The sequence below is a fragment of the Amphibalanus amphitrite genome, unplaced genomic scaffold, assembly GCF_019059575.1.
Source record: "Amphibalanus amphitrite isolate SeventyFive unplaced genomic scaffold, NRLGWU_Aamphi_draft 000447F_arrow, whole genome shotgun sequence".
Lineage (NCBI taxonomy): Eukaryota > Metazoa > Arthropoda > Thecostraca > Balanomorpha > Balanidae > Amphibalanus > Amphibalanus amphitrite.
The window spans coordinates 427,507-443,496 of NW_024881941.1; the positions used below are offsets into that span (position 1 = coordinate 427,507).

At 46.5% G+C, this 15,990-nt stretch overlaps 1 protein-coding gene across 1 annotated transcript; it reads right to left on the reverse strand.

Moving 5' to 3' along the window:
- Positions 1-2,125: 2,125 nt before the first annotated feature.
- Positions 2,126-8,320, reverse strand: LOC122391644. Its single transcript, XM_043385760.1, has 4 exons — positions 8,114-8,320; positions 5,705-6,028; positions 4,451-4,559; positions 2,126-3,943 (listed from the first exon to the last, which is right to left on the reverse strand). Exons 1-4 carry the CDS (start codon positions 8,318-8,320, stop codon positions 3,639-3,641), a joined length of 945 nt encoding a protein of 314 aa, XP_043241695.1. The 3' UTR covers positions 2,126-3,638.
- Between the last annotated feature and the right edge of the window lie 7,670 nt (positions 8,321-15,990).

A 15,990-nucleotide genomic window follows, 5' to 3' on the forward strand; every position in this document is an offset into this window, starting at 1 on the left:
GGTGGGGGGGGGGGGGGTATTTTTTGCCCACCTCGTATCTCCAAAACTACTAGACGGATCCGCAAAATTCAAACAGCGTTCGAAAGCCCTGTCAAATTTGTCAGAAGAAATCCAATTTCATTGACCTCGGGGTCACCGATGACGGCACAGGTCAGGTTAAAGATAAAATGTTTTGCCGGTCACGGGTCTTCTATAACATCGAGTAAAACGCATTTTTTTCGAAAATCAGCGATAGGGTGTCAGTTGCCAAGTACATATGCCGCTATTGAAGGTCACTGATGGTAAGTACCAGTTTAGGTCACAGGTCAGGTCACCAAGGGTCATCACATGAACCCAATTTCACTAGGGCTGTGTGATGCATGTTTTATGGCCAATTTTTCATTTCAAACCCAATGGTGTTGGTTATCAGGAACGGTTTAGGTCACTTCCTGGTGGAGGTCATCAGGTCAATGTCAGGTCAAAAAGGTCAAAGTTAAAAGTTGATATTTTGCATAAACTGGGTATCGATTCGATGCAGCTCGTCACGGTGAGTCTAATGGTGGTCTTTGTTTTGCACTACGTGGTCTAGAATTGCTAAAAATTGAGTTTGGAAATTTGACGTCATCAATTTTGATCATTTTTTTCGCTATAACTTGGTTAGAAAAGAGGTATCGATCTGAAATTTAGTATGTGAATAGAAGTCGGTAAGGGCTATCACATGTATGTACCTATCCCACATTGATTTCGTTCCGATAATCTATTCTCGGCAACAATATGTCCAGCGATGACGTCAATCTTTTGAGTGCATTCTTTTGTGCACATCCACATGCATAACTTGCGGCTTTTCAGTCGAGGTGACGGTGAATATGATACGAATATGAACACACGTAGGTATTACAAGGGTAAGGATACGGAAAGAATGAATTTAAGTCCTCTCCGTGACCGATTGGATACAAGCGCCGGAATTCGACGCTAAGCCGGTGGGTGATGAGAGCCCGGTTCAAGCCCCGGTGCGGGCGGCCACATTTAGCTCCTACGTGTAATAGCGTGCGTGTCTGTGGCAGGGACCGCACAGAAGCCAGGCAACGTGAGTGAGCGGAGGGGGCCGAGTCTAGTCGTGAGGGCACGTTCAACGTTCGGACAAAATTGCGCCATATAACTGGCATTGTGCGATCGGGTGGTGGGGTCAGGGTCAGCACAACAAGTTATCCTTAGTGCGCGCGGGCTCTGACTCCTCAAGTCCGCCCATTCAACCATTCGGACTAAATTTGTTTATTAAAAAATGACGAAAGTTGTAAGATGGTGGGGCAGAGCTCCAGAACCGCGAGTGCCGCTGCTGCCCAAATGGAGTTGCGTGCATCTGCTGTATGGAAAGGAAAGGGACAAACGTCAGGTCATCATAAATAAATAAATAAAAACGTGATAACAAGATAACCTGACCAAAACATAAATAAACCAATCAATCAATCAATGTGTTTTGGTGTACAGAGGTCTAGGATAACGATGTCTAGATGAATGTATATATGGTAAGCGTATTGCAGGGAACACTGGATAAAAACTCGTCAAACTTCCTGATTTACATACCTTTGCGTCGTCTGAAAGTGAAGAAGATCAGCAGGCATAGGCGCGGGAGCCGGGGGGGCAGTGGGGGCAGCTTGCCCCCCCCCCCCCAACTCTGGGGCCGTGGGGGCGGTGCCCCCACAGCTTTGAGACGGAATACCACACTTTTTTTGCAAATGTTTTCTTTTTTGTTGAAAAAGCCGAGGGGTGAAAAATAAGTGGCCTAAAACCGGTGAGAAAACTAGATTTGGGGGTACACTGAAAAAACAGTGAGAACCCTTTCCGGCATCTGATGCCGAAAAGGGTTCTCATTCTTCCTATTCAATTTAGACAACACATTTTGAGAATGTGTGGAGGGATCACGTGAGCACCCGTTTTAGAGTGCTCATCTGATCCCGGCTTCGCGTCTCATCTGATACCGCTTTCACGTCTCATCTGATTCCGGTATCGCGTCTCATCTGATATGGCTTTAACGTTTCATCTGATTCCGGTATCGCGTCTCAGCTGATACTGCTCTCACGTCTCATCCGATTCTCGAATCGCATCTCAGCCTGTCGGACCCGATAAAATGGGCAAAACCGCACAAAACATTTCATGACAACTCACTATTTATTATAATAGTAATCACAAAAAGACAGTTCCCGGTAACACTATGTGTGACTATGAGTTCCGCCCGTCAACGTGACCCAGGGCAGCCTCTCGCACCAAACGCCTTAACACTAACGCCTTGGTCAGGACTTAACAGTATGTGAGACGAGTTCAGCCCGTCAAGGCGACCCCGGGCAGCCTCTCGCACCAAACGCCTTAACACTAACACCTTGGTCAGGACTTAACAGTATGTGAGACGAGTTCAGCCCGTCAAGGCGACCCCGGGCAGCCTCTCGCACCAAACGCCTTAACACTAACGCCTTGGTCAGGACTTAACAGTATGTGAGACGAGTTCAGCCCGTCAAGGCGACCCCGGGCAGCCTCTCGCACCAAACGCCTTAACACTAACACCTTGGTCAGGACTTAACAGTATGTGAGACGAGTTCAGCCCGTCAAGGCGACCCCGGGCAGCCTCTCGCACCAAACGCCTTAACACTAACACCTTGGTCAGGACTTAACAGTATGTGAGACGAGTTCAGCCCGTCAAGGCGACCCCGGGCAGCCTCTCGCACCAAACGCCTTAACACTAACACCTTGGTCAGGACTTAACAGTATGTGAGACGAGTTCAGCCCGTCAAGGCGACCCCGGGCAGCCTCTCGCACCAAACGCCTTAACACTAACACCTTGGTCAGGACTTAACAGTATGTGAGACGAGTTCAGCCCGTCAAGGCGACCCCGGGCAGCCTCTCGCACCAAACGCCTTAACACTAACACCTTGGTCAGGACTAACACTGTATGACGAGTTCAGCCCGTCAACGCGACCCCGGGAAGTTCACCCGACCGGGCAGCCTCTTGTACCACCACACATACAGGGTGCTTTTAAATACAGACAATTGTTTTGCGTACTGCTCTGGTGTTATTTAAAGCAAAATATTATCAGCATCTCAAATTAATCTGTATTCAATGGTAAGTTATTCACGATGTTTTTCTGCGCCGGTCGAACTTTTTCCTGTAAGCATAGGCCAGCATTAAAAAAAAAAAAAATTGACGGAAAACAGATTTTAGCCCGATGCCGAAGTTCCACGGAAATTTTGCGAAAGTTCTGAGCTATCACCACCCGCATGCACTTCACGCCACAGCTGAAAGGAGCTGTGGCGTGAAAGGCATGCGCGTGGTGACAGCGCATACGTTTTGCAACATTTCCGTAGAAGCTGGGCATCGGGCTAAAATCTGTTTTCCGTCAAAATAAGATATTTAGATTCTGGCCTAGCATACAGGAGAAGGTTCGACCGGCGCAGAAAAACATCGTGAATAACTTACCATTTAATACAGATTAATTTGAGATGCTGATAATATTTTGCTTTAAATAACACCAGAGCAGTACGCAAAACAATTGTCTGTATTTAAAAGCACCCTGTAAGCACCCTTAGTCTAAACTAAACACTAACCATCAAGATCCAAAACATCACAGGCCGACGAAGGCCCGACGGACCTCTACATATGTAGATCATTACAGGCCGACGAAGGCCGAAAGCTTCTCACAGAGCTTCCTACTGGTGCCCGACATGGGCTCGTTCACCCCTAGGGCTTTCTCTTGAACGAACTGCAGCAGCGCGTCCAGACGCCGCTCAGTTTTCACTGCGAACACGGAGTGGGACACCGCCCACAGGAGGAGTCCTTCCCGCTCGTCGGTATACCGACACAGTACCAAGTCCTCAGATTGGACTGTTCCGTCTCTCATTTGGACACGCCCCTCTGAGAGGGCGGTGGACGAAATCTTCAGGATGTCGGTTATCGCCCGCAACACCTCGCCCTCTGAAACATAAATCATGTTTTTTTTTAACATGTTAGCAGGTATGGATTCTAACGGCTGGTTTGAGGGCTCCAGATGGTGGGAGGGGAGGGGAAGGAAGAGAGAACAGTGGAGAGTTAAGTGGAAGGCAGACGGAAGGCATTAACAACAAGAATGCTAACCCAGGGGTAGAGGGGAAAAGGAAGATCGGATCTCATAAGTTAACGTTTTGGGAAAATGATTTTAAGAAGTTGCATTACACAAAATTTTCTTCTATTCTTTAAACTGTATTTTAACACACTTTAAACAATATTTACAAATAATCGTTTAAGCTTTAAAATAGTTTATATCTCGCCCAAAAATTTATGATGGCACCAATTTGAAATTCGGTTACATATTTGTCGCGAACGGGCACGAAATTCGGAAAGCGAACTTCAGGGTGGGCTAGGACGTGGGTCAGGTCTAGTAAAAACCGTTTTAAGTAAAAACAACGTGACAGTCTTCCTTCAATATAAAAGCTAATGACTCACGGTCTTTTGTGAAGAAACGCCGGGACACTGCTTCAAAAGTCCGATTGATGACAGCCCGGGCGGCTTCACGGCGGTCGCTGCCGCAAATGCGGCCGAACTCGTCCCAGACCTACAACAGAGGGTTAACATTGTAATCATGGAAAGATATGTCAAAAGGACTTACTTCGCAAGAAAAACTGTTGGAGGCTGACAATGGTATCTGACTTATTGTCATTAACACGCGTACTGGGGGGAGGGCAAATTCTCCCAGCTGGTGCTTTTTCCTCTTGAAAGACAACTCGAAACGGCCAGGCGTCAACGGCCAGGCGGCGCCCCTGATATGCGTCCGCCCCGACCTAGACCCGCTGCCCCGCCCTTCTGATCTGGTTCACCCGTGCATGATGTCTCGCCGCATCATTTTATTGTGCTGTTAAATGTACCTGTTTTGGTGTAAATAAATTCATTTTCTCCAAACTCGAAACACGGCCGCGCACAGCGCCGAAATATTAATCATACCTACTTAGCATGCAAAACACGTCTTGTGTCAAAATTTGACCCCCTCCCCCCCCCTGGTCAGGGCAAAGTCAAAACTTCATTTCGGACCACGTTCAATACACAAAACTCTGCTGTGGAGTGAGCTGTCAACGAATCACGATTGATTATTGGGGCTTAAGGTCGCGTCGACTACGTGGTCATATTGCGCCCCCGTAACTGTATGCATCCATAGATCGCTACAATATGTATATCTCAACTTTTTTATTCGTGACCTCAGGTCAGGTCAACTACCGACGTCGCCCATTATTAGTCTATGGAGCAAACGTTTAACCCTCGCATGGGCAGGCTATTTCTCATAGCATGGATGGGCAGACGAGTGGGGTTGTTACAACCCCCTCCCAGGCGATTGTAATGAATTTAGAGTCAATTAGAGTCATTCAGAGTTGGTTTGAGTCATTGCAAGTTGTTTACCTAAGAGGTAAAATATTATCAATTTGATGATGCAAGCGATTTAACTTATTCTAATAAGCAAGAGTCGGAGTCAAGGGAGCTTGGTCGACTCCAGCTTTACTCCAGCTCTCTTATCATGACTCCGGCGACTCCGCTTCCCACTTCGCAGCCCTGGTCCCATTTACATTTTTATCTGGTTTGACATTTGACAAACATTTGACGCCTTTAAGAAAATGACCAACCACTAGTGAAATGAAACATGCTGAATGACCTAGCTACCTCTGGTGGCTACTTGGCCAGCTACAGCGGTATCTGTTCACTTGCTCTTACCTCGTTACTATCGAAGAGCCACGGAAACCGCTCTTTCAGCGCCGTCAGGGGCTCCTTCCGCTTTGTGAGCATCGTCCGCCTCGCCACGAATGTCTTCTTTTTCAGCTCAACCGCCTCGGCGGATGAGAGATCCTCCTTGTTTTTCAGGATGTATGTTGCATCCACCAGCTCATCATCTTCGGCGTCAGCCGTGTAGTTGGGAAGGCCAGCAGACGCCGCCGCCTCGCCGCTCAGCCTGGCGCGCTTAGCGCCGCTGCGTTCCTCCGCTGGGTGCCGGTGTCGCTCGTTTCGTAGTTTATTTCTTAGCTTGGACTTCACCGCGTTCTGTGGATATAAGTCACACAACGATGTATTTACACCGTGCTGGGGGTATTACGCTCAAGGGTAATGTATTGGCAATGACAATATTTCATTTGTGGACCTGGGAAACATTGGTTACCGGTAACGAGATAACTAGAGATATTGAAAATTACCTGTTTAAAGATTTCAGCCATTTGTCATTGCACAACTATGGAGATGGCTGAAATTGCATTTTTACGGAAATCAGTTGGGCAAACTAGACCTTTGGAATCAAAATATGGAGGCATCAAAATATTGATTCCTTATGACCATATTTGGGCATAAATGCAGACCATTTCTAACTTACCAATCACATAAAAATAAGAGAGTGTTTCAAGAAGGAGCATGCCTGATCTTGAACAGAAATGCTGGAACTATCTCCTATGCAAAATAATATTGCTCCTATCATACTATCATAATTTGAATTCTATAGGCAGTGAAAGGCAATCAAGTAATTGATTCACTTTAAACAGATAATCATAATATTGATTCCCCATCAGCTGGCTAATCATTATTTTGATTCACAGGTAATGTTAACAGATAGGCAACAATGACTTGCAAGAATACAGCATCTATCTTGCTATTATTCTCATTTAGTGGTATCCTCAGCACCACAACAGATACCTATAGCATTGTTGTACTTTACCTTCACTACATTTGATAACAATTCACAATTTTTAAATGTCAAGAATACAAAAACTGAAGCAACAGGTAAAAACCATATAACAAATATAAAAGCACTACAACAATGATAACTAAGGGTTTGAAAATTTCATTTTGCCATTTTACACAAATACTGATTGTTTATTATGCGATTCATGATACAAAAATAACATACAGTGTGATTTTCTCAAAACAGCTTTTACGTAATGGACAGTGGCTCTGTCTTTTTCCCATTCATAAGGCCAAAGGGACAATTTCTTAGTTTTGAGGTAACACTTTTTGCAATCCTACCACACTTTTCTACCTTTTTAAAGAAAAATCTCACCGTCATGGGCCTTTTTTCAACCGTAACGATACATTTGAAGTCAAAATTGTACCCAAAGGAATCAAAAAATTGATTCCATGCCCATATTTGGTCATAGCTCCTCCCACCAGAATCAAATTATTGATGCCTCCATATTTTGATTCCAAAAGTCTAGTTTGCCCAACTGAAATGAGTGCAATGCCACCTAAATTGGTCATAAACAGGTTTTATTTTATTTTATTTTATTTTATTTATTTTTCATAACATCCACGGGCATGGGCACCCATTGATGGACGTAGTCCCATATACCTACATATTACACACACACACGCACACATACACACACATACACGGATGGAAAATATCAAGCAGACCTAGGTTCGTTAAAAGTATGAGAAAAAGCTGCAGTTCACATCTCCCCGTTCTATCTAATGTGCACAGGGCTGCATCGAGCGGACATACGCTGCTACTCGTTTCTTATACTGTAGCTGGCTATGTTGCCACACATCGACGTCACGGTTTGCGTCCAGAAACATATTGCTGAGCATCGGTATGCGATTGAACAGGCTGTTTTTGACGGTGTTCACCCTAGCGTAAGACACGTGAAAAGTGCTCCAGTTGCGAAGCAGCCGAGTGGGAGCAGCCAAAGGGAATTGAGCCAGAAGAAACGGGGAGTCGATGGCGTGGCGGTGAATGTTACGAATGAACATTGCATCGTGCTGCTCGCGCCTTGCTGCCAGCGTGCTCATGCCGAAAAACTGGATCAAGTCGTTGTACTCGAGCGCTGTATCTGTGACACGGCACCGTGCGCAGAGCCAAATGAGGAATTTGTGTTGGATGCGCTCTATCCTCTTCATGTGAGTTTCGGCTGCGCCTCCCCAAATCACGCTGCAAAATTCTAGTATAGAGCGCACGTTTGCACAGAAGGTGCCTATGATTGGTTTTCTCATTGACTTGTCAAATGTATGGCCGCACTTTCCGGTCTGCAACGTTCGAATAAGAAGCCCTAGAGCTCTGTTAGCACGGTGCACCACGGCGTCAACATGTTCAGCGAACGTCAGCTTCTCATCTATGAGCACGCCAAGATCGCGCATGACTCTCACTCGCTCCAGCTCGACTCCGTCTATCGTGTAGGCGCTGGAGACCGGCTGACGCCTCAATGTCAGGGTGAGCACCTTGCATTTAGCCGCATTGAGCGTCAGGCCCCATTTTGCAGACCACCGGCACAAAGAGTCGATCTGGCGCTGTATGAACTGTACATCTGCGTCGCTGTCTACCTTCCCGTACATCTTCACGTCGTCCGCAAACATGAGTGCGTTCGCCTCTACGTACTCCGGTAGGTCATTAATGAAACACGCAAAGAGCAATGGTGAGAGAATCCCGCCTTCGGGTGTTCCCGACGTTACCGGCGCCCACTCCGAGCACTTGCCCTTCACAACCACCCGCTGCCGCCTCCCAGACAGATACGATTCACACCAATCGAAAGCTTTGTCCGAAATATGGAAAGAATGCTTTAGTTTGTGAAGAAGCAGCTTATGATTAACGCTTTGGAAGGCCGCGGAAAAATCGGTGTAAATCACATCCGTCTGAGAGCCAGCAGAGATGTTGCTCCAGGCAGCGTGCAGCATCGTAGCTAAGTTGGTGACGCATGAACGATGAGGCATGAATCCGAGGCAGGTGTGAGCTTGTTGCGATGGCCCTGCCCTCTACCTTCCGATCGTGCAATTATGGTTGTATGACATAATTTAGGGACAAAGTTTAACATACGCACATACCTGCTCACAGCCTGTCCCTCTCACTGACTTCGACTGACTGCAGTCTGCCACCAACCACAATCATACCCGCCAGGAGGCCAATAACCGTTGAGCGCCCTTAACGCTTTGAACCACCCGGACTGTCATAACCAGAATGCATGCTCTCACCATGCAGAGTCCAACGCTCTAACCAACTAAGCTATGGGACCGGCTCGTAATATCTACCATAATACCACAATACCTACTAAACCTGGTGTAGTAGGTATTATGCTACTTGTATTGGCATTACTGCTCTCATTGATGCCAAAGGATCATCTAAGACTAGAAAATTAATTTCAAATATCAGCGAGAGTCAGTCGGGGAAACTATGGTAAAATCTGCTATTTTTAGCAGAAATCTGCCAAAAATGGGTACGCATGTGACGTCATCGTAACCAAATATAGCAGATTTGGGTACGGCCCCATACAAAAGCAGATCTGCACCCTAATTGAAGCAAATGCGCATCAAATGCCTGGCAGATTCATGATTAGAATAGTGCTGAGAATGTCCTCTGATATTTTTGTTCAGATCCGACTATTTTCAAATAATGAATTTGAAAATAGTCGGATCTGAACAAAAATAGCAGAGATCACCCTCAGCACTATTCTCATCATGAATCTGCCAGGCATTTGATGCACATTTGCTTCAATTAGGGTGTAGATCTGCTTTTGTATGGGGCCGTACCCAAATCTGCTATATTTGGGTATGATGACGTCACATGCGTACCTATTTTTGGCAGATTTCTGCTAAAAATAGCAGACTGCTAAAAATAGCAGATTTTACCATAGTTTCCCCGACTGGAGTGGAAAATTATTCCTCTGCGAGTGCCATCTCCCACCCAAATCAATACTTTATAGTTTATACCTAAGTATGACAAATACAACATAGATCAAATTGTTCTGACACATATGCTTAGAAGCTATTTTCAAGGCTATCATGGCCAGTGTCCACCCAAGCCAACACCTCTGTCCTTTAAAAGAATTTAAAAGAATTAGGTACCCCTGCATCTCACCTGCAGCCAGTTGTGGCGCAATCTCATTCAAAGCTCTCCTCTCCGATTATGTCCAGGACAGCTTTAAATGCATATACATTAGCTTCACTTTGTTTGAAACAGGAAACAGAAACATTCCAACGATTTCATTAAAAAAACTTACCATCCATCACACAAAACCGCCGGCCACAGTCACACTGACGCGATGCCCGCACTCCAATCCGCAGAAAATGGCGCCGGTGAAAAGTGCGCGTCTATCACGAGATCCAATTGCGTAACAGCTTGAGCACCAATCAGCTTCTCATGTTATTCCAAATTTCGTGCTCGCTAGTAAATTCCATCTTGCATGAGCATTAAATAGGTTATCTGAGAGTGAGAGTGAAAATCGACTTACGGGATGCATCGAATCTCAGCTCAAGTGAGAGCTGAATATAGATGAGACCACTAAATGAAATCACTTGAGTAGCATTTCCCGGTCGGCATACGCTGTGAGATCGGCATGCGGCATTCCCTGAGCAGCCTTTGAAAAGAATCTCAAATCGTTTTTTCAGTGTACCCTAGGTTAATCTCTATTATGGTGTGCCCCCCAGTCGGAAAGTAGTTCCCGCGCCCCTGTCAGCAGGAAGATAATATCTGCTCATTTATGTTGGCGTAAAGGGTCTTTGACCAAAGGTTTTGAGAAGTTTATTTCATTTACGAACCGGCTTTCAACTAATTATCATCCAGCCCTGGGCGTTTCTTCAATTAACCATTTCCATTGCATACCTATTACAAGTACCTAATTTACCTCAATCATAGACCTCTGTAGAGGTCTATGCCTCAAGTTATGCGCACATGAATCCTGGGCATAGAAGTCCGAAGGTGGCGCACAGACAAGATCCCCAGGTAGGTATGTTGCGTTGGATACCGAGTCCCGCTCCGTCTATTGGAGGTGACCGGCGGTGCACTGCGCACATTGATCACTGCGGGCGGGGTATAGCGGCTCGGTGCCGCCGCCGACCGTGCAGGACGAGCCCCGGGGGCATCCTTTGTGTCGACGGCGCCGCTCGCTATTAGATACCGGTCCGCTCGGACGCTCTGCCATCTCCGGCGCGGTATTAAAGGGTGCTCAAATAACGCAGCATGGATATCTGTAGGTCGCAGCCAATTTACGTTCTCAAATGGCGGTATTGAGACGGCCCTCAGCCAGTCGTGCACTAGACGCACGAACAAGGTGAAATACGGTTCAAGTGCAATAGCTTTCAGAACCATCGTCTAATTGCCTCGGCAACAGGTCCCTTTTATAACGAAGGAAGCATCCGTAAAGTGGGATCCGTTGGCTACGGTGAAACAAGCTACACTTCCTTGGAAAATAAATGCATTTTATATTATAATAAAAACGTCAAGAGCCCTCGGTCCGCACGGAGCGGTATAGGTCCACGCTCCGAGCATGCTTTTGATCTTTGGTCACTGCACAGTGCACTGGTTGGTGTTGGCAGCATGTAGTCCCATTTCAGCTGTGTACCACTACACTAATCACACATACTCCGTGATTAGTTATTAGTCATTGTCATAGGCGGTGGAACTGTCCAAGACAAGGAAGGCTGATGTTGGTCATCCCCTCATTGCACGAAATATCTTATACACTTTTGACTTAAGCGATCTCTGAATTCCCGGAAGCTGCAATAAAACGCCCTGGTGAAACCTCCCGTTCAACAGCCTATGGCTGAAGTGTGCAGTTTTCCGATGGACAATAACGACGAAGGTCGCGTTGCTGTGTAAGCGTTTCTTATTTCCTCTTGCCTGTAAGGCTGTTACAAGTCTTTCTCTCGGGATATTACACGATTAGACGGATCGCCGATAAATTCGCTAATGCAGATGACATCGTCTCATTTCCACCACAAGTCGGAGCGAGGATAGGTACAGGTGATGTATCTCTTGGTCGTCAATGGCTTTATTAGCTACGTTATTAATTTGGATCTCATGAGAAAAGACGTTTGCTTCTTTTTCAGTAGGGTTGGGTGAGCCTTGGTGAAGTTGAATTCCTTCAGCTCAGATGATAAACATCTGCCCGGATCAGCTTTCTTTTCGACAACAGAAATAAATCCCTAGAATGCAATTTTAATTTTCGCAATACATCCTGTTCACTTGTTTAGCAGTGACTTATTGCAATAGAAGTTGCTTTATGAGGAGAGGCAGCCAGGTGATATTCTAGGATGCCTCTCCGTATGTTCAAAATCATCCAATCTGAATATCCAATATATAACCATATTCCCAAAAGGTTCGGGAAAGTTATGTTAGGCAAAGGTTATAACGGCGCAGGCAGGCTCGCATTCGCCCATGATGTATTTTTATCGACCTCCTTTATTGACGGACATGCTCTCGACATTTAGCTGCCTGGCTACCCACCCTGCAGGCTAACACAGATCGCGGACGCCGCGGCGGGAGCGGCTGCTGTGCGCTCAGCGCATACTGTAGCGGCGGCTCTGCGCTGGTAGGCTAGCCCGCAGTGGCGGCGTGTCAGGCGGCACAGTCTACCTTCCCACTAGCTGCCGCCGCGCGACGGCACGCCGCCACAGCGCTGAAAATGCACTGCACGGGTGAGGCTGACGCGGGACGCCTCGTGGCTCGTGGTCTCCTTTCTTTAATCCTTAGTACTCGTCGGAAGCACATAAGAAGTGAAATCGCTACACGTATGATTGATGAATGCAGTATGCGTTTTCCTTTCCAGATTGAGATGTGAGAGCTATAGCGAAGCCGACCACAGTAAATCCAGTAGACCTATGCATCAGATCTTGTTTGCGGAGAGACTTTTAGGTATCTCCTATCGATGTCGATCGGCATCTAATGACTAGCCGAGCGACCACTGCCGTTTTAAAGTATTTGTAAACTCATCGCTGGGTAGCGCCTTTATAGCATGTGTTTCTTCTAACTAAGAAACAAGGCGATGATGAACAGCGATGCATGACTGGTCACGAAAGGAAACCAAATAGGACATTGCGAGCGCCGCTTTAACCTTCCATATTTTAATTAACCCGCGCCCGGCTGGGGGTCCTGGATTTCCACGCCCTGCTGGGGGGGGGGGGTGTTTGAACACCCCCCCCCCCCCTTGTAACTCGGCTCCTGGGCCACGTAGCGATACGCGGAAGGCGGCGTTCGAAAGAGCGTCAAAAATAATGACGAAATCACTTCGGTCAATTTTTTGGTCAGGTCAAAGGTCAGGTCACCAGAGGTCATTGAAGGCAAAATTTCGCCGATTTCCAGGTCGAATGGCGAAAATTTCCAAGAAGCCAACGCATAACTCGGGAACCAATAGAGCTACAGCGCCGCGGAAAAGCGCATTCGATAGCCCTATTAACGCCCTTTCTGAGTAATTCTCTCAGATTTGACCTAACGTCAACGGTTTTGCCTGCAGGGGGCAAAAACTGCAAAAATAGCCGATTTTTTCGGAAACAGTTTTTCTTCAATAACTTTTGACCCAAGCCCTGAACGAGCTTACTTTTACCGGCATCGTGTTCCTCTCGTCAAGACGCATCGAATGAACTATAACTTGACCTTGAAAGGTCAACTTGAAAATTTGACCTCAGGTCAAGGTCATGACCTGACCGGAAAGGGTCATGTTGCATATCAGTCGATCCGTATCGTCGAGCTGAACACATCTAAGGCGTTTTCATCGCTCTAGCATGCCTCTATCAAAAGTTATTTGCGAAAAACTGTTAGATACCATTCGTGACCTAAGATGACCTCAGGGCATAAACAAGGGTCACGGACACCATTTTCATGTTCAGTGTGTCTAAACCACTTGTAATTCGGTGTTTGGGAGTGTTTATAATGTCTTTCATCCAAAAGAGGCGCATTTCAATTTTCTCCCATTGACTTATAATGGTGAGGTCGCAAAATTGACCTGACCTTAGGTCATCGATATCAAAATTCTGAGATATACATTTTGTACATGCTATTGCTCTTAGCAATCGCTGAAAGTTTCAAAGCGATCGGTCACTCGGTGTAGCTATGACAGACATTGAAACTTTTTATGAGGTGAGGTCACTTCAAGTGACCTGGTGACCTGACCTTGAATGACCTTGGTCTGAAATTTTCACAACATGTGTATAATTGATGTATGATAAGGTGTACCAAAAACGGCGGCGCTCCGCGCCGCCGTTTTTGAGATATTCGCGAAAAACCACAAGGGGGGGTGTTCAAACACCCCCCCCCCAGCAGGGCGCGGGTTAATCAGACCAATGCAGCAGCCTCACACTGTCATTATAGAACTGCGAGGAAAGTACCAGTTGCATCGTGCTAACTGTTAACCGGTGGCCTACTCATCTATATCTACTCAAATACGGCATGAATATGTAGACATATAGGTACCCATGGCGACACATTCCGCATGCAATTCTGATCCCAGATCAGACCACAAATCCAGCTGGGCGACCGCAGCCTACAGATCAGCAGGCCGTCGTTCGGTCTTTAGCCGTCGGACCATGAAGGTACCCCTAACGACAGCTCAACTGATCGTAAAGCCATCCGAACGACGCGGCCAGCGTCGCCCGACGACAGGGGCGGGCTCAACAGACGTCAGCGCAGCGATTTTCAGGGCGATTATTTTCAGCTGAGGTCCACCCAGTAGAGGCGTAAATTTTACGAGCAGGGTGCAACTGACACTGCCATGAGCGATGAAAAGTGCCGATATGAATGGAGCTTGGATGGAGTTCGAAATGTGACCATTGATCGGAGATATATGACAACAAAGCGTCCGAAAGAAGGCAGCTAGCACGTCAGTCTCTGTTTGACATTGCATTCTACCGTGCACAGCCAGGAACGTTGTTCAATACAAGTGCTGTTGAACGCTGCCCACTTCAAGTTCACAATGATGTAATTGTACAAGCATCATTTCAGTGTAGTCTGTGTAGTGTATGTAACTATGCATTACCCAGTAATGACGTTGGTTGACCCTGACGGGTTGGTTTGACGGGTCCCAGGTCATACGTAGACGCCCTCGTATTCCCTCCTAACCCATCCCTGAGACCCTGAGTCAGGCTCAGTTTTGGCCTCCTCCGACCTTAGCATGGGCTCGGCTTCATGGGCGCAAAGCATGGACGCTCGATGTCTCCTCGTTAGAGCGAATACCTATAATTACTATAGCTGACTGTATATATCTGGTAATGTGCGGATTCCTTTAAAATATTGGTAGGTAAGGTACATACGAACATCTAACAAATGTATAACCTGCCTTCATCATAAACAGGCCTAATCGTAACTATGAGATATAATTTACGATGTGCTTGGGCATAAATTACGCGCCGTAAAACGCCACAGACAGATTAAGCGCCCATCTCAGCTCGTAGTTATAACGCCATCATCACAAAATATACGAACTTACCAGGCCCACACAGGAGCTCAATAATGTCAACAGAAGCCGTTTGACATTATCGTGAATACCCACTCAACTTCGTATAAATTATATCTATTAAATATCTACGCTTGTCTTCCTAGTCCCAAAAACATACGCAAAGTAAAAACTACAATAACAGACCTTTCTTCAGTGTCACGACAAGTTTCATGCATGCCCAAATCAATCAAGCTCTAACAACCCACTCTTGCCCAAACTTGTATCTAAAAGTTTTATTTAGACCAGAGAAACAAGCAAAGTCGAAACCCAATGGAGTCAGGCAGTCTTGCATTAAAAGCGTGACGGCGCTATTTCAACTTAAACTAACCTTTGACGCTGGAAAGGTAGAACTCTTCAACAGCATGCGTCATTGAACTCCGTACGCAGTTTTGCGAGTTGCCGACGAACTTTCTAAAGGGGGTAGGGGAGCTTGGGCGTCTACCTTCAAACGCCCAGAGGGGGTAGCCGTTATCAGCAATCTTACTGAGCTCACTAGGGAGGGCTCCTGAATTTCGCGGACCGAGGAAGTTTCGCTTTACCACTGGGAAATAGACAAAAGACCCGATGCACAGTCTCCAGAGCGCAGAGCGCACCTTTGCTAGCTGTGCTCCCGCATGTCGTTGAAGCAAGCCAACCAGCAGCGCAACTCATCTTTAAAGGCAGCGTACCATCCGGAGTGAAGTTTTCGTTTTGTTTTTGTTTTTCAGCGACTTTTTCATTTTCACCAAAGGAGATTCCAAAACGAAGTAGTGGCTTAGCGGCTGATCTCGTTAAACTCGAAACATAAGAAAGAGTCACACAAACGAAACAATAAGCTTAACAGCT

Coding starts and splice junctions, on each gene's coding strand:
- LOC122391644 (XM_043385760.1), bottom strand. CDS start 8,320: ATGTTTGCGGACGACGTGAAGATGTACGGGAAGGTAGACAGCGACGCA. Junction 4,560..5,704: donor GGCTCTTCGATAGTAACGAG/GTAAGAGCAAGT, acceptor CCTCTGTTGTAG/GTCTGGGACGAGTTCGGCCG. Junction 3,944..4,450: donor GCGTTTCTTCACAAAAGACC/GTGAGTCATTAG, acceptor TTTATGTTTCAG/AGGGCGAGGTGTTGCGGGCG.